This window comes from Vigna unguiculata, chromosome 2 (genome assembly GCF_004118075.2).
Source record: "Vigna unguiculata cultivar IT97K-499-35 chromosome 2, ASM411807v1, whole genome shotgun sequence".
Classification (NCBI taxonomy): Eukaryota; Viridiplantae; Streptophyta; class Magnoliopsida; order Fabales; family Fabaceae; genus Vigna; species Vigna unguiculata.
This window is the reverse complement of record NC_040280.1, coordinates 25758600-25782824: the sequence shown is the minus strand read 5'-3', so window position 1 is coordinate 25782824 and position 24225 is coordinate 25758600. Positions and strand designations below refer to the sequence as shown.

General features: G+C 30.2%; 4 protein-coding genes across 6 annotated transcripts; 2 read left to right on the top strand and 2 right to left on the bottom strand.

Annotated features, from left to right (window-relative positions):
• Positions 1-1267: 1267 nt before the first annotated feature.
• LOC114166199 (60S ribosomal protein L13-1) lies at positions 1268-3482 on the bottom strand. Its single transcript, XM_028050889.1, has 5 exons — positions 3356-3482; positions 2536-2656; positions 2310-2443; positions 1849-2007; positions 1268-1719 (listed from the first exon to the last, which is right to left on the bottom strand). Exons 2-5 carry the CDS (start codon positions 2642-2644, stop codon positions 1498-1500), a joined length of 624 nt encoding a protein of 207 aa, XP_027906690.1. The 5' UTR covers positions 2645-2656; positions 3356-3482; the 3' UTR covers positions 1268-1497.
• A 6024-nt stretch (positions 3483-9506) lies between these two features.
• Positions 9507-12306, top strand: LOC114173465 (probable polyamine transporter At1g31830). Of its 3 annotated transcripts, XM_028057896.1 has the most exons (3): positions 9531-9745; positions 10127-10223; positions 10447-12306. In XM_028057896.1, exon 3 carries the CDS (start codon positions 10492-10494, stop codon positions 11902-11904), a length of 1413 nt encoding a protein of 470 aa, XP_027913697.1. In that variant the 5' UTR covers positions 9531-9745; positions 10127-10223; positions 10447-10491; the 3' UTR covers positions 11905-12306. The 3 variants fall into 3 exon arrangements, with proteins under 3 accessions (XP_027913695.1, XP_027913697.1, XP_027913696.1); XM_028057894.1 differs by lacking the exon at positions 10127-10223 and having other exon boundaries at positions 9507-9745; XM_028057895.1 differs by lacking the exon at positions 9531-9745 and having other exon boundaries at positions 9752-10223.
• Positions 12307-16767: 4461 nt separating this feature from the next.
• Positions 16768-18383, top strand: LOC114174298. The gene is made up of 4 exons (XM_028059117.1): positions 16768-17148; positions 17621-17716; positions 17789-17837; positions 17984-18383. Exons 1-4 carry the CDS (start codon positions 16822-16824, stop codon positions 18070-18072), a joined length of 561 nt encoding a protein of 186 aa, XP_027914918.1. The 5' UTR covers positions 16768-16821; the 3' UTR covers positions 18073-18383.
• Positions 18384-20924: 2541 nt separating this feature from the next.
• On the bottom strand, positions 20925-22274 carry LOC114173160. Its single transcript, XM_028057406.1, has one exon. It carries the CDS (start codon positions 21811-21813, stop codon positions 21058-21060), a length of 756 nt encoding a protein of 251 aa, XP_027913207.1. The 5' UTR covers positions 21814-22274; the 3' UTR covers positions 20925-21057.
• Positions 22275-24225: the final 1951 nt, after the last annotated feature.

Sequence of the window (24225 nt, the reverse complement as noted above, 5' to 3'; positions counted from 1 at the left end):
TACATCCATCAACCTCATTTATACATTTTTTTTATTCAGAAGGGTCCTGACAAAAGCATAAATCAACAAAAAAAATTGAGAAGGTTTTAGATATTACAAGAAGCATTGAACGAAAAAAGAAAATATCTCTTAAATTCAAATTCATTATATATAATTATATGTGTGTGCTTGTATGTATGTTTCAGAAAAGTTGTGATAAATACATAAATGAACAAAAGAAATTGAATAAGGTTAAGAGAATTTACAGAAAAAGGCATTCAAAGAAACCAGAACATTTTTACTTACAAAATAATTCTTTGCTTTCCATTTAGTATTTCATGAACTCAGATTTTACGAATCGTTCTCTTTATCTTTACTATAATGTTTAAATTATAAGGTAACTTTGGAATTGTAATTAGGTCTGAATTTACAACTACTGAATTACTAGCGAGACTAGAAAAGAATATAAGTCAAAACATGTTGCAAAGGAAACACCAAGTCAAATATGAGAAGAAGCAGTCAACAAAAGTGTGGATCATACCTTCACCTAGCTACCATGAGATTCAATTCAATAGTATGATCTTAGAGTGATGCTAAAAGATTCATTCACTTTTGTTCTCTATACAGCTCTATAAAGTTCATAGATTCTTCCACAGATATGTATACTTTAATTTATTTTCTTATAAGAGTTACGAGGCAATATATTTGAAAATGTGGAAAACAAAAAAAACTCTCGTGAAATAAAAATTTACGTTCTATAAGTAATTACTCTTATTTCGGTGAACCTAGAAATTATACCATTTTAATATAATTCACAGCAATGTTTGGGTTTTGGTTTCAGCTTATTTTTTAATTTTTCCCATTTTGTTACAAAAAAATTATAATGGGTTTTTGTTGTTAAGTCTCTTTGTTAAATCTAATAATGATGTCGTCATTATATTATTACACTGTACATTGATAAATAGTCATACCTGCATTGCTTATATCGTCAAAAGTGTCATGTTAATGTATACATACGTACTTCAAAAAGATAAAAAAGTTAATTTCAGAGTCCATATTTATATTGTAACATGCTTGCACTATTAACCAGATAAAATGATAACTTAAATTTCAATTGTATTCTACCACACCATTGCAATTGTTCTAAAATATAGAACAAAAGTAATATAGGCCATAAATATTAATGTCACAAAAGGATAAAAATTGAAGATTTGCTAAAAAACAGTTGAAGATTTTTTTTATGCATCCAATAAAAATGTCTTTCAAAGTTCTTCCATCCGTTGTTAAGTAAATAATAATGCGAACAGCAATTAGAAACATCCTCAACAAAAATAAATACTGCCCAATAATCCAGACAATAAAAGGTTTATAGGTAAACCAACAAAATAAAAATAGGTAAAGAGATCACGTTTTCGACTGAACATGTTCTCAATAAAACTAATCTCGAGCAAAAATTGTCTTGCAACAACTATCATATGAAGGGAAGGGACTACAAACTTAGGACTTACAAAAAGATCATCACTTTTTGTCTTCCTTCTCTGCCTCAGCAGCTTTCTTCAGTCTGGCACCATAATGGCGCTTGTTTGTACGCTCAAGTCTCAGCTTGTAATAAGCTTTGAATGCCTTCATCTCATCTGTGACCTTCACAAGTTCAACAGACGGCTTCTCCCTAGTAATAGGTAAGTATGAACCTTGTACTTGCGTTGCATTTGCAAGTTCCTCAGGAGTAGAGTCGCCAGCCTGCAAAACATTAACAGAAAGCGAAGGGGCAAACATTTTTCCTCTTTTAGATCTTTGGCAGAAATTAAAACATCAAACATGAAGGAAATGGCCACACAATCAAAACAGATAATTCAACATATGCACTACCTTAACCTTGCGTGCCCTTCTTGGGAAGACAACCAATTTGGCCTTGTATGTTTTCAGCCTCTGCACATTTGCTTGCAGACTTTCCAAAGAACGGTTCTTGCGGCGGTGGTCAACAGAAATTCCAATTGTTGGAGCAAGCTTTTTGGGAATACCAGCAGCCTATGACATATAGAAAAGCAGAACTCATAGTCTTTTACACACTTGCATTTTATAAATGAATGCTTAACAAAACTTTATGATAATTTTATCTTGTATCAACATCGAGCAAACAAAAGGAAAAATTGAAATAAAAATCCCGAGGAATAAGCATGCTTCCAAAACATTAACTCATCAAAAATTATTCATTGTTCAATACGCAAAAAATGAGTAACAAATTTCAATTTGAAGTCCAAAAACAATAATTACAAGCAGTGGATACTAATCAATGAATCTTAACAGGAGATAGGAAATAAAAGTTTTACCTTCAGCTCTTCAAGAGAAAATCCTCTGCCAGCTCTAACTTTCATGTTGTATTTCAAAGTTTGACCATGTACAATAGGTCTAAGAGGACCTGCAGTGGGTCTTGGGAAAATCTTCACAGCTTTCTTCTGACGAGCTGAACAATGCAACAGTTTAAACTTGTTAGAAAATTATAACTGTTAAAGCTAGGAAAGCATTTCCGAAAGAGGAAGAAAGTATGCCAATTACCCAACCGTCTTCTTGTCTTTCGTGCTGGCTGATTGAACCATGTCCTCACATAGTTTTGCCAATGCTTGCGGAAGTGTCCGCTGGGGATGACATTGTTATGCTTAACCATGGCTTAGCTTACCTATAAAAGTCATTCATAATAAATGAGTTTGGTTGATTAAATGGTAACCAGAGTACATGAATCATAAACCACAACCACCATACGAATTTAGATATATTCAATAAGCAACATAGTAATAAAAAATTAAATATTAAATCTAGTGCAGACAAAATAAAGAGGAATTCATCTATAATAGACCATTATTATTTCATGTGTTAACACACTTACCAAATAATTTTGTTTAAAAACAGTAATAAAACCAGATGATTGAACACATAAGATGCAAAGTGTTCTTTAGCATAGTTTCGTCTCATAAAACATGGGATAGACTCGCTAGCTGAATACATGCTCTGTTCTCATATAACATTTATGAGAGTTGAAGATTAGCCTCACAACTCGAGAAGCTAATTTCATAAATAGTACATCTATCTTAGTAGAGTTATAATCACAAAGAACAGAAAAAATAAAACAAATTCAGAGCCATAGTTGTAAAAAAACACAACAACAGTTCAAGAATATTAATCAATACCAAAATCGAGAGATCTCGAACGTCAGAAACTATGATAGTTCAAAGTATAATTCAATCACAAAACACTACAAGAATCCATAAAAGACTACACGAAAACTGGAGAATCTCTAATTTTCATAAGCAAACAATGCCACCGAAAGTAACAGCGAGATAAGCTCTAAGAAGAGAAATGCAGTCGTTGTAAGAGTTACCTTAGGCTCCTTCACGCACGGGAACTGCTACTGCGAAATGACGGAGACGGAGGCAGAATTAGGGTTTGTGTTTGTTTTTAAAGTAGTCTATGACACACAACACCTAGCTTTGACGGTTCAGATTGCATTAGGTTTTATGACTTTTTGGGCCCGTTAATATTTATGGATCAGTAAAGATTGGGCTATAGAATTATAATCCAACACAGTCTCTACAGACCCAATAAAAAAAAGCATCATGTTGTTTAGCTATCTATATTGTCAGTGTTATATATTTAGTAAAGATATCATTATTCGTATATTATTTATGATGTTTAGATTTCTTTGGTTTTTTTTTTACATTGACTAATATCAGTATGTTTAAAAAAGGAAAATATATTTATAATATGCATATAAGTTTATAAAAATATAATTAAAATTTGAAATAAAAATTTTGTTTCATAAATTTTGTGTAATTATATTTTTATTATAAAAATATATTTAAGTTATTTAATTTTTTTAATAAAATATACTTTAAATACAATTATTTTAACTAATATATAATAATTGATTTAATTAAAATAATAAAATTAAATTTAAATAAAGTAATAATTAATAGTTTTATACATTATCAAATATTTTATTTCATTACAAAAATAAATAATTTCTATAAATTGATAATAAATTTAGTAACAGAATGAAAGACTTTTTTAATTGTAATAATTAAATGACTTTAATTATTTTGTTTTCAATTCATTCTCGATAAAAACATAAAATAATCTTAAATTATAGACTTAATTAATCATATAGTACTTATTTCGGATGTGTCATTTTGGTAATTGTTTTTAAAACTATGTCAATTAAGTCCCAACTTTAAAAAAAATGTTTTAGTTAGGTCTTTTTCAATATAAATATAGTAATTGTGTATCATGTGTCAATATGTAGTTTCTTTCACGTATCAAGTATTTGGTATGACACGTAATATTATTAATGTCACGTATTATCACGTTTCAATATCATTTCTAACTATCATTGTCTTCATTTCAATTTAATTTCTATATATATCTTTCTATTTTATTTTAATCTCCACATAATTTATATATATTTCTGAAAACAAATACTAACTTATTCATTCAAAAGGTATAAAATGAATGCATATTTCAAAAGAACGAGAGTTGTTGATATAAAATACTATTATTTTTTATGAGTAATCTAGGGTTGCGAGAAAGAAAAGAACCATATTCATGGAAATTGTGACTGAATAGTTTCGCTTACGTTTTCGGTTAAAAAAATATATAATTGATATATAATCGTTTAAATATAGTTTCATTACAATAAATAAAATCATGTACAATGTAATAATAAAAATTCGACAAGTTTACGACAAAAGATCTATCGTAAAATAATCGTTGATAAATATTATTGATAAATTGTAAAATTTGTTCGTAATTATCAACTACCACAAATCCAATCATAAATATACATTAATTATTATCGACAAATTTTGATCATTAATCAAATTCGTCAATAAACTATTTACTCAATAAATAAACTATTTAAAACAAAATTATAAATTATTTATTTTTAAAATTAAATTTTAAAATAAATATTTAATAATTATTATATATACTGTCCTCTGCAAAAACTACACTAACATTAAAAAAAATTAACTTAATACGAAGAGAATAGTATATCCATTAATACGATAAATAATTTATATTACATGGTGTACAGTAAATGGTTATATGAATAAAGTTTTATTTTAATAATTATTATTTTAACAAGTGTATTTTTTTATTAACTGACAATATAAATCTTATTTGCACATAAATATATATATATATATATATATATATATATATATATATATATATATATATATATATGCATGTATTTTGAGTTATACATATAACTGAATCAATAATATTATATTATAAATGAACTATAAATTAAATTTTAATTAAAATTTATAAGTCCAACCTTTTTCATCTGTTGCTATCATCATTCATAATCAACAATTTAGCATTATTTTTTCTTCTGATTAATGTGAGAAGAAAATAAGCACCTGAATGAGAGGGAAATAGTGGGGTTAACAGCACGATTGCATAGTACATAAACATGTTTTGCTCCACTATTTTATCGTACTTAGACCATCCTACATGTACACATTCTTTATTAGCTATGTGACGGAAGGAAGATACAATCTTTTTTATTTAAAATTAATGAAATTTAATAAATTATGAAAAGTAACACTGACCAAAATCATTGATTTTCAATCAATTTTAATTGTTTTTTTTAAATGTTAGGAAGTGCTCCTAGTATTCCTTTTATATTTTTAGTCTTGATTGATTTTATCAATAGTGATTTTGGTCATTTTATTTTCCATTGACTCTAGTTTTAGGTTTTTAAAAAGCCGAATATGTTCTATTTATTTTTATTTAATTTATTTAATTCAATTGAATCTTAAATTTAACATATTTGTTTAAGTACCATCAACAGATGTTTAAATTAGTTAAAATGTTAAAAAAATGTATATAAAATTTCAAATTATGACTGAACTTGCGTTTTTTTCAAGATCTAAAACCTAAAGTTATAAAAAATAAATAAATAAAATTCTCAAATAATAGTTGAAGATACCAAAATTACAATTTAAAAAAAATTATAGTTGAAATGCAACCATTTCTTTTATAGATTTATGGTTGGGTATTTTTATAGTAAAAGATCTTTTATATATATATATATATATATATATATATATATATATATATATATATATATATATATATATATATATATATATATAAACTAAAGTTTTACAATTTTGCACTAAAATTACATAAAAAAAAAATGACGATGTTGAGTAAGTCAGGCAAAATAATACTACTCATTTAAAAGAAGTTGTGCACATATATCAATGGTAGAAGTCATGTAGATCGAATAAGATTTTGGTTAGTAATAATTTCCATTTTTTAAAATAAATCAAAGTCATGTATGAGTCATATGATTCTGCTATAATATGAATTCAATTTATTTCGAATTGTAATAACTATCAACATACAAATTAATAAATTCATATGTAGATTAACATTTTATATTTTAGTTTATTGCTTGTTAGCATGCATGTGAGCTTTTTAGACTATTAGATTTTTCAGTGCTTTTTCATTTAGGGTTCTCTTCTCCTAGAGTTTAGCGTCAGTCGAGATAAAGGAAGTTAGGGTTTATAAGTTTTTCAAAATGAATTGCTTATTTTAATCCTTGTATGTGTTTTCTATTGCTGGATTGATGTTTGCATTGAACTGTATATTGTTTATTCTCTAGTTTTTGGCTCTGCATGTGTGAGCACATGTGAGGATCTGCTATTCTCGTCCAAGTGAGGAGTGTTTTGCACAAGTGAGAATAACAAGAACTTGTCCTTGCTCTTTGTCTCTAGTTGTCACCTGAGTGAAGGTATTTCGTCTGAGCGAGAGTAATCTCGCCTAAGCAAGACGAGTTAGCTTAAGCGATAACTCGTAGATGTTTCAAATGCTCTTTGTTTTCAATCTCGTCCAGACGAGAGTTTTTGGCTTGAGCGAGAGACTTCTGTCGTTTGAGCGAAAACTCTTTAGCTTGAGTGAAATTGACAACATAATTGTTTAATTATTTGATTGCTTCCATGATTGAGTGATTTACCTCTTTAAAACATGAAGTATGATGCCATGTATGTTTTATGTGATGAAATGAGACTGAAATTTGTTGTGCTTGGTATGTGATGATAATGGATGTGTGAGTATATATACATAGTATGTGCTAGATGTAATTTCACGAATCTGGTAAGAAATTTATTATATTGTATGTAATGAAATAAGGATTTAAGTAAGGTTGCATCCTAATACTTTAATGAATCAGTCAAACTCACATATAGTAGACTGGTTCATGTGATGAGAGCAACAAGAGGTCCTAGTATCTACCAGGATAATGGTCTTAGATGATTATGGACTAACCTTGTGTGTGATAGGGTGAAAGTCATTGACAATTACTCTACAGAGCAATAAAGACCACTAAGCAACTAGTGAATCCGATCTCACTACATGTATCCAGATAATTGAGTTAAATGGTATGTCTTGGTTTGTTATCACATGTTGCTTCTGTTTGATAATAGCTTGCTTCTTTACTTGTTAAAAATATTTAACTCTAGTTTACCATTTTCCTGTTTGTATTATATTTTCTTGTGGTGTTTTCTTTTTTGTAATGATTACCAATGTTGGTGTGAGCAAATGGGGAGATTGTGATCGCACAAATGGGGGGATGTTGTTTTTTATACTAGGTTTTAGTTATTGTTCTTTTGAGTATCCTTTGAAAAACTATTTCCTTTGTAATTCTTTACTATGTCAGCAATCTTTTGGTAAACTGATTTGCATTATGAAACATGTTTATGACATTGATTTGTACTATGATATCTCTATTTCAATATATTTTGAAGGATTGTAATGGTTAAATTCTGATATACTTCCTATCGTTGCTCTATATTATTATAATTATGTAATATTTTATTTGTTAGAAATTCTATTAAATGGGATCATAATATATATATATATATATATATATATATATATATATTTATGAAGATATCTACATATAATAAAATAAGACTTATAATGTAATTTTTAGATTGGAGATGAACTTATAATTAGATTAGTGATTCATTTAGGAGTTATTTATCGTTTTCAATTCTAAATTGTATTGAAAACGTTTAAAATATATTTTGATAATCTCTTAGTGAGTTTAAAATAAATCTATAACGATATATAAAAAATATAATTGTTTGTGTTTATGATTTGTTATTCTAGGTTTATCTTTAAATGTTATTTAAAAATTAATTACATTAAAAATAGTTTATCATTAAGTGTTATTCTATATTTTTTTGTATATATTTATTTTTTTAATTTTATAGTTAGCAACTATTTTAAAAATTAGTTATGTATTTTTTATTAATTTTAACTTAAATTTGTATAAAAATTAAAAATATAAACATATAAAAACGACAACACAACACGTGTGCGTCTTTATTTTCGCTAATAAAGATAATATTCATATATACTGTAGAAAAGAAAAAACCCTAAGATGTTTACTTTTTAGACCTGCAAGTTGTATTTGGGACTGGATATTGGAATAAATAAAACATGTTTGTTACCTTTTTGGTGTTTTTGCTTTATGTTTTCATTCTAAACTGTATAGAAAACGTTTATAATATGTTTGGGTAAACTCTTTTACAAATGTTTAAAAATAAAAAAGTATTCTTTTTATAACGTAGAGTAAAAGGAAGATGTTCACTTTCTATAAATTATTATTTTTTCTCTTTCTATTTTTTAAAATAATTTTTGACCGAATATTATGTTCAAATGAAGATGATGCCGTGAAATTACATAACTAGTAATGGTTTTAAATTATTATTAACTATATTTCATTAAATAATGACAGCTTTTTATACCCACTTTTAAATTTTCTTAATTAATAATATTTAGGTTATAAAGGTAATTGTCACTAAGTTAGTTATAATGACAATGTGACCGCTCTTATCATATCTCAGGATCACAATTATGGGTTAATTTAATTTCATTAAAAAACAGTATTTTTTGTGATTATTGTGTCCCACTCTTATTATATTAATTCACGTTATTCATGCGTGTCCATAATTAAAACTACATTTGGAACTTTTTTCTTTTCCCTATTTTTCAAAGTAAGTGATCAATATGCTGAATTCAATAAAAGGTAATGTAATTTTATTTTAATTATGGTGAAAATTTTAAATATTAAAATATAATTTAAAAATAGATAAAACAAAAATATAAGTAGAGAAAGGATAAAGAGAACCAGACACGGGGACAGACAAGAAAAGGTGAGTCTTTGGGACCGCTGATAATTTTTTATTTTTTTTGAAACAATTGTTAAATTAAACCAATCTAAGATTAAAATTAAAATTATATTTAAAATATAAATATTTGATATTCAATAATAATAGAATAAAGCACAACAACACTTATATGATTTTTGATAGACTTAAATATGATTTTACTAAAAACAATTTATGTAATTTCTTAATTAGTGTGGTTAGTAAAGAATATCTTAAATTTAATATTAATTCGAATGATCAGATAACAAACCAAAACAATCGAATAAAATAAAACCGAACCAGTTCATTTGGATGTCGGCGTAACTCGCGTAACTCAGTTCTTATGTTATGAAACAACAATTCAAAAACCATATACACCTTTTCTACACACAAAAAATGTTCACTGTATAAAGATTCTCGGTCCCTTTCCTTCTGAAGCTACTTTTGTATTTCTTGTGTTGTGAGTGGACACGCACGGCTGACGCTGGATTCCACGATGGTGAATGTTATCTTCTCCACCATGACGGGATAGCACATCATTGATGGTTCGTTCATTAATCATTTTCCTTTTGTCCTTCTCTATCTGCCGTTTATTTCGATAGGGTCTCATAATTTAGTTTTCGGAGCTTTTCACGAATGGGTTTATTCCTAGGAGGAATCGCTTGTTGTTACTGTCTTTCTTTTATCTTCTGAGATCGGTGTTCCAAGATCTGTTCCTAGCGCTCCTCCCTTTTGATCCGTGCGAATTTTGTTTGGATTTTAAATGTTTGAAATTTATATTAGCCCAGTAGACCCATCTTGGTAATATTTTTTTCCTTTCACTTCACTGCGTGATTTGGTGGGTTTTTGGCTCTGTTGATGGATGTGGGGATTTCTGCGGCAGCATTGACGAAACCGGGGTTTACTTTATGACTTTTATTTGACAGCCGGAGTCTTAAAAGCATTTGATTTTGTGGTTGATGGTGTTATTTCAAAACTGTGCATTTGGCCCGTGTATGATCTTTTCAGAAAAAGACCTTCAGGGTAATCTCAGAGTCACACTCTTTATTTACACATTATCCACTATTGGTGTTGTTGAATCTTATTAAAACATTTGAAAATTGCTTTACCTCACTTTTTTATGTAATTAGTTTGACTTCAATGAATTTTATTCAGTAATAATGATTGTGCTAAAAGGAGTGTAGCAGAAACTGTTGCCACACACCTCAACTTCTGATTTTGTGATTCTTGAAAAAATATGATACAGAAATTAAGGATAGCGGCTGCTAATAGACAACAAGCTTCCATTCAAATGGGGGAATTCGCCCAGGACGAGTATGTAGCTGTCAGTGAATCAACTTCCACCAGAGCAAATCACTCAAGTAAAGTTTCAGTTCTTCCTCTTGTGTTTCTCATCTTCTATGAGGTTTCAGGTGGGCCATTTGGGGTAGAGGATACTGTGCAAGCAGCTGGTCCTCTCTTAGCCCTCCTTGGATTCTTGTTTTTCCCATTAATATGGAGTGTTCCTGAAGCTTTGATCACGGCGGAGATGGGTACCATGTTCCCTGAAAACGGTGGTTATGTGGTTTGGGTTTCCTCTGCTCTGGGTCCCTATTGGGGGTTTCAGCAAGGTTGGATGAAATGGCTAAGTGGGGTGATAGACAATGCTTTATACCCAGTTCTATTTCTTGACTATCTGAAATCAGCAGTACCAGCTTTAGGTGGTGGATTACCTAGAGTTGCTGCAACATGGGGTTTAACTATTGTGCTCACTTACTTGAACTATAGGGGTATGGTCATTGTGGGATGGGTAGCTGTTTGTTTAGGGATTTTCTCACTCCTCCCTTTTGTGGTTATGGGGTTCTTGTCAATTCCTGATCTAGAGCCTTCAAGATGGGTTGTGGCAAATCTGAATGATGTTAACTGGAATTTGTATCTGAACACTCTATTTTGGAATCTGAACTATTGGGATTCCATAAGTACTCTTGCTGGAGAAGTGGATAATCCAAAGAAAACTCTTCCAAGGGCTTTGTTTTATGCTGTGATTCTAGTAGTTCTAGGGTACTTCTTTCCTCTCCTAATTGGTACTGGTGCTGTTCCTCTCAACCGGGATCTTTGGTCTGATGGCTACTTCTCAGATGTTGCTATGATCATAGGAGGGGCATGGTTGAGATGGTGGCTTCAGGCTGCTGCCGCCATGTCAAATATGGGAATGTTTGTTGCTGAAATGAGCAGTGATTCATTCCAGCTACTAGGCATGGCTGAGAGGGGAATGTTGCCTGAGTTCTTCACCAAGAGGTCTCGCCACGGAACACCTCTAGTAGGAATACTCTTTTCTGCATCAGGTGTGATTATACTGTCATGGATGAGCTTTCAAGAAATTGTAGCTGCTGAAAATTTCTTGTACTGTTTTGGGATGATTCTGGAGTTTATTGCATTCATTCTGTTAAGGATCAGACACCCCAATGCATCTCGCCCTTACAAGGTAGCAGGGGGAACAGTAGGAGCAATTTTGCTCTGTATCCCTCCCACAATTCTGATTGGTGTTGTGTTGTTTTTCTCCTCACTCAAAGTAATGTTTGTGAGCCTCATTGCTATGGCAATAGGCCTTGTGTTGCAGCCTTGCCTCAAATATGTGGAGAAAAAGAGATGGATGAAGTTTTCCCACAGTTCTGATCTCCCTGATTTTGGCAATCTGGAGGTGAATCGCTCTTTGGTGTATTAATCTGTCTTGTTTCAATAATGTGAAGAAGATTTGCTCTTCAGGTTCCTTAAACAAGCTAGTTAATTTAAACCATGTCAGGGCAACTTTGTATCCAACACCTTTGGTAATCTATCTGGTTGTCTATGATTTTAGTTTGATCAATAGATAGATGAGGTGGTAATTAGAAACTTGGAAGCTATAATTTAGAATTTCTTTGGAAACTCAGTTATTTGTTTATAAGAAAATTCCTGTTATCATTTGAAGAGGGAGAAAAATAAGATTTGCATGTTTTTCTTATGTAATTTGAAGTTGTTTGGTAGAGAAGTTAAATCATGAATCTAGTTCTTTTGGTAGCTTTTAGATTGATTGGTAGATATGCTTTCTGTAAAACAGTAATAGTTATTTGCATTATTTTTCTTTTTACTATTCATTTCATATTTCCTTTCCTTTGGTTATAAAAATTGTTGTGTTAATTTTGGGTAGAATTAACTATTTTTCTTGAAAAAATTCATTTAAAATTTTGAAATTATTATTATTATTGTTATTATTATTTTTGTTGGCTTTTTGATTCACGTAGGTATTTATGTCACTCGTCTTTTTCCTTTCTCTGTTCAAAAGATACTAAAGATTGGATTTGATCCCACCTCAAAAGAACCACTGTACATTATTAGACAATCTAATACGAGGATAGTATGGTCCCCTCTTATGGAAATAGAACCAAGGGTAGGACAATTAAGTTATAGAAGTAAAATTAAATAAACTTATAATATCTATAGTGCAGCTATTTATTTGTCTTGTTCAATTTTAATAAGCGTTGATTGGTAAAAAAATAAAAAATAAAATTTTGGATGCTCTTGCCATTTATTTGCAGAAGAAATTGAGTTTTTCTTTTAAGCCAGTTCTCAAAAATATTTTTTCTGGAGTAAAAAATAAAAAGCATTCTTAATGGGAAGATAATTTTTTTCTTTTCCGGTAGCTTTTCTTTTTTAGGCTTAAATACCTTTTTGATCCTCATTTTTGTAGTGTTTGTTGCGGATGGTCTTCATTTTGACAGAATGTTTAAAATGGTTCTCATTTTTACCGAATGTTTAAAATGATCATCATTTTCGCAATTGGTGTATTATTTGGTCATTTTCTGTAATGCCGTTTAAATCATTAACGGAGCATTGTACAGGTGACACAGTTTCTATGTACAGTACACATACCACGCCCTAATACAAACCGTGTCATCTGTACAATGCTTCGTTAATGATTTAAACGAAAGACCAAATAAAACACGAATTGCAAAAATGATGATCATTTTAAACATTCTGTCAGAATGAGGACCATCCGCAATAAACACTACAAAAATATGAGGACCAAAAAGGTATTTAAGCTTTTTTAATTACCTGTTTCAAATACATGCTTAACCAATCATTGTTTGGTTTCCGTGAAAAAACTAATTAATTTTTTTTAAGTTGTTTAATAAGAAAAGATAAATATTTTTTAATTTGTATAACATTCAAAGAGAAACTTATTCAAAATAACATAAATATTTCAAATAATATATATATGTTCTTGTATATAAAAACGTAAAATCATGATGTGCTCCTATTCTCATACCTTATCCATCGATGAAAAAACTATACAGTAGATTAAAAAATATTTATCTTTTAAATCTATTTAACAATTATTTATGTTTAGGGTATAAGGCCGAGCACTTATCTAAATCACTCGTTTAATTTTTTTTTCTAATGTTACTTTATTTTTCTTTTCTCCTTTTCTCCTCTTGTTTGGTGTTCTTTCTCCTTCTCGTTCCACGATTAATGTTGTAATAAATGCGAAGTAAAAATTTTTACCAATTAACTTTGGGTTTTTATTTATAGTTTTTTTATATGGGTCTTAATCAAGTCCAATTGTTTTTTAATCTTGATTACTTACCTGTTTTACTTTAACTACTCAACTGACATTGTTGAGCGTACGTGCTCCAACCGGTTGTGTCCTTGTGCCCGAATAGTTAGATGAGAATGACAAATCATGGTCAGTATCGCGCACGTTCACATTAAGATCCTTCTTAATGTGATTTTCAATTACTTATTGCTCAATCTGATATTCAATTACTTATTGCTTGGGTTGACCGGCCGTCGAAGGCCGCTTATTCTCAGGACCTTTCGGTTGTGGAGCTCCTAAAATCATTCTGAAAAAATTATCACATCAACATGTTAAGACTTAGATCGTCTGTCTGTAGCGGACAGTCTTCGGTTGCTTAATCTTAAGTTGTTAGATAAACTACGATATAATTTATTTTTATACTATTAATAAGAAATATACTTGTGAAAAGTAATTCATTGCACAACTTACTTAAAAAGAGTTTTATTGAAAAAATAATACTTTTTAATTCATGTAAAGTTTTTGCTGGAAAAAAATCAATGTCAAACAAATAAATAGGAAGCAATTATTTTATCTGAATTATTTATTTATAGAACAGTAGAGAAAACACATAACCGGAAGCTATTCATATATTTACTACATTAACATACATTTAATCTTATAATTTTATTATTTTTATCAGCAATTAATTGAAAATAAAAAAACAATACAATTATATATATATATATATATATATATATATATATATAATTCTGTTAATATAACATTAAAAAAATTATATAACCATTATTTTGAAATGAAAAATTATTAATTATTTTGAAAAAAAGAGTACATTAGTTATTTTATTAGATAAATAAAAGCATTTATTTCTTCATATATATATATATATATATATATATATATATATATATATATATATATATATATATATATATATATTAAAGAGTATAACTATTCAATTAATTTTATTATTTTAAAAGCATTTCTTTCTTTTTATATGATATTATCTTTAATTGAATAGTTATACTCTTTAACTAAGTACAATCTTATTATTTTTGAGTAACTAAGTACAAAATAATTCAATTTAAAATATACATAATTTTCCAAAAATAGTATTTAAGAAAATGTAAGTAATTATTTTTATGTTAAATTACTCTTTTGGTCATTCTATTTGTCAAGTAATATCAGTTTGATCTTCAAGTTCTTTTTGTCTCAATTTGGTCCTCATTTTTTTTAAAAATGATTCAATTTGATCATTGCTGTTAATTTTGACCAAACTGCGTTAAAGTCAACGACAAGTGTTAATTTCTGTTTTTTTTTTTAATTTTTGAATTTTTTTTTGAATTTTTTAAAATATTTCTAGAAATATTTAATAAAAACGTTAATTTTAGTAAGAATATCACCATAAGATTTATAAAAAAATAAATTGAGTGTCAATTTAATGAGGAACAATATTGTTTCATTTTTACAAAAATTAGGAGTAAATTGAAATTAAAAACAAATATAGGGACCAAATTGAATTATTTTGACATGTGACACAACTGTGAGGTGACACATGTAAAAAAAAATTCAAAAAAACTAGAAATTGACACGTGGTGTTAACTTTAAAACCGTCTAGTCAAACTAACGATAAGGACTACATTGAATCATTTTTTAAAGAATGAGTCAAACTAACGATAAGGACTATATTGAATCATTTTTTAAAAAAATTAGGACCAAATTGAGACAAAAAAACTTGAGGACCAAATTGATATTACTTGACAAATAGAAGGACCAAAAAAGTAATTTTAACCTTATTTTTAAAGGAAAAACTATTAAGTTATTTTGAAATAAAGAAAAATTACTAAATCACTTATTATTATTTATCTCACTCGATTGTTTATGAGATGGTTCAATATAACTTGGTTTGAGATGAGTTTGATTCAACTTAGTTCAAAGTGAATTTGACTAATTTGGTTGAAGGTGAACAAGACCCTATTAAGCTTAAGAAAGTCCGATCCGACTTGTTCTAAGGTGGATCAAATCTAATATGACCTAAAGTGGTATCGACTTAACTTGACCTAAAGTGGACCAAACTCAACTTGACCCAACGAAAACTTGACTTAACTTGGCTCAATGTAGTTTTGACCTTACACAACCCAATTAGAATCGATGTAGATTCTGAGTTAATTTGACTTTACTAACACGAATTAAACATGTCTCAATCTGAGATTGAAATAAATCAATTATACTCGGTCTTATTTGAACTCGACCTTAACAACTTACTTAAGATGTTTCTTTTTATATCTCATCAAATTTCTTTTTGCGCATCATCGTAGGCTTCCAAAATTTTTGATCCATAATAAGGTGGGATGAGTGTTTTTGGAAAAGATATTTTCAAAATTAGTCTAGTGTGTTTCATAAAATAAAATTCGATTTTATGTAAGAAATTTTTTGATGAAATTTAGAAAGGAGCGACCAGTTACTTAACTTGGATCCAATTATTTTGAATTGAAACTAACCCGCACATATGGGTCAATAAATCAACATTCACTTATAGAGTTTTTACTAATATTTTAATCGTATGAACTTGTTCTAATGTGCATCTTCTCGCTGTATAAACTTTTTAAACTCCAACCCTTATGAATAAGAGCTTAAAACCACAAGAAGTGGATCAAATTAATTGGTTTACTTATTTATTAACTAAAGAAAGAGAGAAAACGACTTTGTCAACATTATCTTGTCATCTCATGGTATCACTTGTTATGTTTTTCATTGTCTTTTTTTCCTATCAAATAAGTTATGTCTAATTTTTATTTCATTTGACATAAAATCCTAAAAGATTCATTTGAATTGATATGAACACACGGTTGCTTAACTTTCGGTGACAAAAATTAATATTTGTAGTGCAATATAAGAGATAGTTTAGTAATTTTTATTTAAATTATTTATTGTCTTTTTCTAGTCGCTACGAATTTAAAAAATCACTTTAAGAATGAAACAAAAAAGAAGAAGAAAAACTTCAAAATTTAAATACTCGCGCTAAGTTAACCGCTTAATGTCAAAATCAATCTGAAACTGTCAATAGAGATGAAGAAGACGGGAAAGAAAACCAAACCAACGGTGGCAGATCTCCTTAAAACACCGTCGCCGGTGGGTTCACCGGTGGGTTCACCGGAAGCGGATTCTCCGGCGATTTTCACGAGGGCGGCTTCCACCTCCAAGCGCGCGAAGAGAGCTACTCTAGCCACCAGCTCCTCTCCACCTCGCAGTCACAGAGCTCCGAGCAACATCTCTGACCTCAGAAACTTCACCTCTTCCGGCGTCGAAGATCTCAAGCGTCGCATCGATTACTCTCACTCCGAGTTTCTCAAGGATCTCGAGGGATCTAACTCGCGTCTCCACAAACGCTTCAAGGTTTCTTCTCTAGTTGTCCTTCACTTTCTCACAAACGTCATAACATCGCATTTCTGAGATCCTTTGAAGAAGGTGCTACGAGTTTCCTGAAATTGTTAATTAATTAATTCTCACCTGGTTGATCGGGAAACAAATGAAACAGAAAACATGTTAAGCAACCAAAAGTATTCAAGGACTAGAAAATGTGAAAAGTGAATTTGGATTCTGAGATTCAATTCGAACAGATTGTTATGGAATATTTGCGTAATTACCTCTGTTTTGGTTTTGCTTGATTTCAATTGCCAGCACATTGTCTCTAGTTTAAGAGAAAATTGAAACAGGACAAGTGGAGAAGGAAATCTGAAGATTAGTCCTGTGTGGTTATGTTTCATCAACATTAGGAAACCTGAGAGTCGATATTTAGTTTTAATCGTAGTAAACTTTTGGATTAACCATGAATAATTACTTAGTTGTTTCTATTTTGAAAATTTAGATGCAGACTCAAGCATACCAGCAAGTAATGGATGAAGCAGAGAAGGAATACAAAAAGGTTTCTGAACGAATAACGGAAAGCCGAGATGCAATGAAGGTGTCGTTTCCTTCACTGTCACTTTAAACTATCGTTTGGAAGCATTATAAGAGTCTAATGGTTCTTTTTCAGGCTTCTTACGAAGAGTTCATGTTGGACGCCCAGGCTAGCGCCTCTCGTGGTATGCGTACTACAATCAATTCCAAACATGCTTTTATTGTCATTCATCACAATAATTTGAGATGTTTTGTTCAACATTTTTGTACTTAAATGTCCATTTTTCGGAATTTCATTTGTCAGATAGTGATTTTGACTTTAAAATTTCAGCATGCAAAACTTCTATCGTTGAGCTTTCGCAATCGTTTGAGAAGGCGATTGACTCTCTTCGAAAACGCTATGGAGTTTCATCAAATTAACCATGTAACTTGGTGATGCTCAGTTGCTCACTGGTTAAGGTAAACTTCAACTCTTTGACGTCTTTCATGGTCTATGGGATTGCGAACTGCTCGCTCATAATCATTCTTCTAGCCACGACTGACAATTTCCTCGAATGATTTTATGTATGTTCGGTTGACAATTGAAATATTCACAGGGTTAGCATTTATCACAATTTTTTTTGAGAATGGGAGGGGAAAAGAAATCAATCATGCCCTACTAAACTTAAGGGAATGATAAATAATTTCAGTAAGCTAGAAATAAAATGTCAGAGAATACTTCCTTCTTCTTTTTTGCCTTCTACAACTTTTTCTTCTTTTTTCTTTCTTTCTCTCCCTTACTGTGGTCTATTTTATTACACATTTTTTCATTCTTCTTCTTACCTTTCTCTTAAATTGTAAAAAAGTTGGTTGAGAGTAGGACTTTTCTTATAGCAATATTAAAAGTGTGACACATAACATGCCAAATTAAATAGATAAACTCAACCTAAATGAAATGAATAATAGCTAACAGTTGAGATTAAATAATAAATCACCATTATATTTTTGTTTCTGGTTTCATCTATTGCATTTGTTTCATTCCAATTGTGAAACCCTGCGGTTAAATAACACCTAGAAGGGCAATCATCCTGAAATAGGAAACTTGTGGAAGTTAGTGAAAAATGCACCTATGCAAAAAAAAGAAAAAGGGTAGCATCTTATTGAAATCAGATTTTAATATATGTTTTGAGGTTGCCGTCAAATTATTTAGTTTATCAAATTTTGGGGTTTTCTCTAAATCATTGTTATGCGTGATGGATTTATGCGATAGACGTCTACCCCCTTCATGCCAAAAACCTATAAAATACTCGATCTATTATTAAAGCCGGGTACAAAATTGTAGATAATTCCACTGGTCACAGTTGCAAGAATTGGTAAATCACCTTAAGAATGTGGTGAATATATGTATGGTATATTGTAAAGACCAATAGAAAATCAATGCATATAGTAATTGTTCTAGCTACTTGATGTCAATTTTATCGATTAAAAAAATCTTGCATAGCCACTACTTTACGTCAATTAGCAAGTTTTGAAATAAACAAAAAAAATATTTCAATTTACATATATCAAGAGATGCTAACTATGTTAAATTTTATTAATTCCTAAAATATTTCCTAAAGTATCCTTGTTATTAATTAGTTATGCATAGATAGATGACAGTGATACATATATATTAATTAAAATTATAGTATTTTAGAAAAATAAAAAAATAAATAAAAATTAGAATGTAGTTTTTTCTTTTTGAATTACATCATAGTCCAAGTATCTATTTTCGAAGGACGACATCTGAACAATTTGATATCATTGAGTTACGAAAAAAAAATCATATATAAGATGAAAAAATCCTTTTTAACTTGAAACCTTTAAAAAATAGTTTACATTTTTATAAAGAAAGTTCACTTCAATGGCAAATATCGACGAAAAAAATTGAAACATTGAAATAAACTTGAGTTTGCCTCTCTCTCAACCGGTTCTTAAATTTGCAATTAATACCGTTTTGTAAAGTTTTACGAGTCACGGTTCTATATTCATCCAATAAACAAAGTTAATATCCAGTTCATTGTTGATATTTGAATAAGGCTGTGGACAATTGTGGCTTTCATGCTAATAAATTTGCCAGAGCAGATAAGTTCTGTTCATAGATTCCCTACAGAAAACTCTTTGGCATTGCTCATCAGTAATTGCGGCCATCTTAGAGCTTGGCCCGCGCAAGCTATGCCTCTACGCCCAGTTGGATAATATCAATATAGTAATGCATTAAATGTTTAAACTATATGCATAAGTGGTATTAAACGGTTAACATAAATGAAAAAGACAAACCATTCATTTTTTAATATAAGATATAAGTGCCAGATGTAAGATAAACTTCCTTTAATCTCTTCTATTCAGAAAATGTATTTTTTTTTTCACAGAAAAATTTCCGAAAACTTTAATTATATCCAAAAATATGCAGAGAATTGATATGATTAAATATAATTTATTTCCTCATTATATGATAGACGACGTGTTAGTTGAGTATTTATTGGTGGTCCCTTTTTATAGAGTTTGATTTTATTAATTTTGTTGTGTAAGTAATTATTGAGCATTTATTGTTAATTGAGTATTTATTTTTTGTGACCAAAATTTTCTTAATAATATGTTAACTGAATCATGCACGGTATAAAAGTGTTTTTTATTATTTTTATCCAAAATATTTTCTTAGTAGTAAAATTCCTAAAAACTTTAAAAAGCACTTCTACTTTTATATAAAAAATATATATTCATAACTTGTACACTTGATTGAATAACTCACTTTCCTTATTAGTATGTGGTGGTTGAATATTTATTGGAGGGTTAGCGTGTGATTATAGTTAATTTGTTTTGTGCAAGTAATCAAATTTGGTTGAAAACTTCTTGTGACATAATTTCCTTAATAAATATGCTAAGCGTAATCGTACACATAGTTTAAGTGATCCAGTTCTAGTGGTAGTGCTAGATTAACTCGCTAATGCTAATGCATCCTAATCTTATCCTAATATTAAGAGTCTTTTATTGCACGGTTGGGACCTAAGCAATACTTGCACACTATCCAATGTATTTTCTACGTGAATACAAATTTGAACTGACATAGGCTTTTATTTGTAATTATTATTGAATTTATTGGCAAACACTATTTATTAAAACTAAAAAATACAAGTATTTTAAGTAAAAATAATATTTTTAAATATATGTTTGAGTTAATAAATTCCTCTCCATCATAATTAATATATGAAGTGCTCTGTAACCCATGTCACCAAAGCAATTGCACAGTGCAATTAGCTAAATGGCAAAACTACACCTTGATTATCACCACTCAACCATTCAACTTCACTAAGGATAAAAGAAGAAAAAGAAAAAGAAAATCAAATGTATCAAAAAGGAAAAAAATGGCCACCCTAGAAAACCCAATCAGAAACGGTGGTGACGAGTTCCACCGTTTTTGCGAAACGCAACCTCGGTGTCTAGCCCAAAGCCATCGACGGTGCGAACGTGAACCAGAGATGAGTGGTTGAAGAGTTCGACGAGGGGCTGGATGCTGTAGAGGTCGTTAGCGGAGTACTTATCGGCGCGTCTAGACAGCGCCACGTGGAGAACGCACACCCCCTCAGGCTTCAACGTGCGTTCGATCTCCGCCACGAACCGCTCCGGGTACAGCGCGTGGTCGAACACGTTGGAGAATTCGAAATCAAACGTGTCGTTGTTGAAGGGTTGGTTGTGAAAGTCACCCTTCACAACAAGAGGAGGGTAAGGAACCAAATCCATTCCCACCGAGTCAACCACTCCGATTCGCCGCAACGCCTCCACCTCCTGCCCCACCCGCGCACCGATGCACAACGCCTTTGAGGTGTTTCGGAGCAGCTTTTTGTCCTTGAGCTCCTCGAAGAAGCGCGCAAAGACGGGAATCTTGCGGTCCCAGTCGCGGGTTGTCCATATTTTTCGGAGCTTGGGGTTGAGGGTCTTGTTGAGCTGGCGCTGTATGTAGGATTCGTAGGAGGAGTAACCGGGTCGGATTGTGAGGTCTTTGTTTGTTACAGGATTATGAAAGGGTTGTTGTTGTGGGAATAATAGGTAGAGGAAGATGAATGGGAGAGAGAGGAAGAGGGAGACGAGGAAGCACCTTAGGATGAATGTTTTTGTGAGCGTGATTTTCATGACCGCATGCATATCATATCTTTCATCTCATAGAGAAACCGATCGTGTTCTTGGTTTTGCTATGTTTGGAAATTGGGTACGTAGCTTCTGCATTGTTTTGGCTTTTGTGGATTTTGGCATGGGAGTGAGATGAAGGAGGTGTGTGAGATGAAGGTGATAAAAGGGGTTGGGACAACTGGCTGGGGACCCATGAAATTTTCTGGAACTTAATCCCAACAGAGAGAGAAAAGAAAACGAAATTTAAGTAAATAGTTAAAAGATAAAACTATATAAATATAAATTGAATAATTTAAAACTAGAATGTTTTGAAAGAAAATTACTTTTGCAGATACGGCGTTTATCATTACGAGGTGACATAGACGGAGGTACGCGTGGCGCGTAGGGCGCATGCATTGAGTAAGGTGGCACCGTTTCTTCTGTTGCTTTTGTATGTTTTGTTAACTTTAAGCCCGGCTCCTATTTTGTTTTCTTTTTTATAATTATTCTGGTGTAGTTTTTATTTTGAAAAAAAGTAATATTAAAATAGATTTAAGAAAAATGTGAAAGTGTAGGTAAGTATGTCAAAGTTATATGATTTTACTATAAAACAAAAATCAGAGATGACAACGTGGATTGATTGAGTTTGTTTACGCCTGTATATTATAGGTCGGGTTGGTCCGTACCTCAAAAATTTGTGGGATTGAAAATGTAACCCGTTATACATATATGTTGGCTTGTGGGTTTGCAGACTTATCTACATATTTGAACATTTTGATTTAAAAAAGAAAAAGTCATTGATATCATAATTTTAACATTTCATCGAAACAAACTTTGAGTATGAAAATAGTCTAATATAAAAATTTAAAAGTATTTGAAATATCATAATTTTAATATGTAGAGCATCAAAACATTAAAAAAAAGTCCTATAACATCAAAACAACAAGTCCAATAAATAATATTATAACATTTTAATAAAAGTATTGAATCATCGAAACAAATCTAATAAACAACAAGAGTGAGAGATATTAGGTTATACGAGTCACAAACCAACTTGCACACGGGACACAAACTAATTTATACAAACAAGGTTTTAGTTGGTCTGTAAGTTCAGTATCTCGACTGATTCTACATATTTTTGTCTGACATATGGTTCGACCCGTCAAATTAAGCTTTCATTCCCATCTCTAAAAAAAATTGTGTGAATATTACACATAATTTTTATTTGAAGCATTTTTAATATTAATGATATACCTTTATTGTAGAGGGTTTTAAAATGAAGTTATATTATGGTAACACGATTTCTATTAAAATTGAATTAAAATTATATTTATTTGTCATAACTTTATTTTAAAATATATTGATTTAAAGTACTATTTTGGCATGAGTCGAATTTAAACATATTTTACAATAAAATTGTGTCATTCCAACTTCTTTACCATAAAATTGTATCAAATTTGGACAATTTATTTATTTTCACAATTTTTTAAAAATATGTTTATTTTTGATAATTTAAAACAAAATTGCACCATAGTGCTTTTGCCCGATCCGCATGAATACATAGTAGTATACATAAAGGGTAGATAGGAAAAAGGAAAATGAAAGAATTAAATAATTAAAGTACTGATGATGGGTCCAATCTGGGGCTAACAAATCAAGTGACAAAAATGCTCGAGAAAGCCATGATTGTAGGGTGAGTTTGGAGAAGCAGTAGGAAACAAGTCAAATTAAAATGAATTGATAGAGATGATCGCGCTTCGTTCACGCAAGGCTAATGAATCATAGTAGAACAGATTAATTCATTGTTCATCATCTGTTTTCAAATTAAAGATATCATAATAAGGTAACCGTCCCATTTAAGTAATAAAATATGAAAAAGTTTCCAAATAAAATGGTTCGACGGCATCACGCGACAATATCAAATTCCAATGCATTCTATCGAACACTTTGTCTGCTTCCGGAATCGACCTCAATAGAATAACCATTTACCGTTGATTTGATTTGATTAACGTTGGCTTTGGATTGCGTTCTGAGAGGTCAAACATGGGATTACGGTCGCACCAACTCCAAGCCAATTGAAAGTAACAGAGTCCTTCACGGTTTTGTTGTTCTTTGTGAGCTAAAATTTTACTCAATAACTTATAATTGTGTGTTTCTAAATTAATTTTAAAGTGATGTTATTTTTATAGTACTTTTATTATATTGCGTGTTTTTTAATTATTATATAATTATCTTATCTGATAATTTTTTTCTTCTTTTTCCTTTGGATTTCGATTCAAAACTTATTATCTTCAAATACACTCAATAATTTCTCATTGAAATTACAAACTTTAAATCGAACAATACTTGTATTCTAACATTTAAAAATGTTATATACATTAATAAATATTTTTGTAAGAACTTGGAGAGATAATTTTTTATAAATTAAAATTAAATAATATATATAAG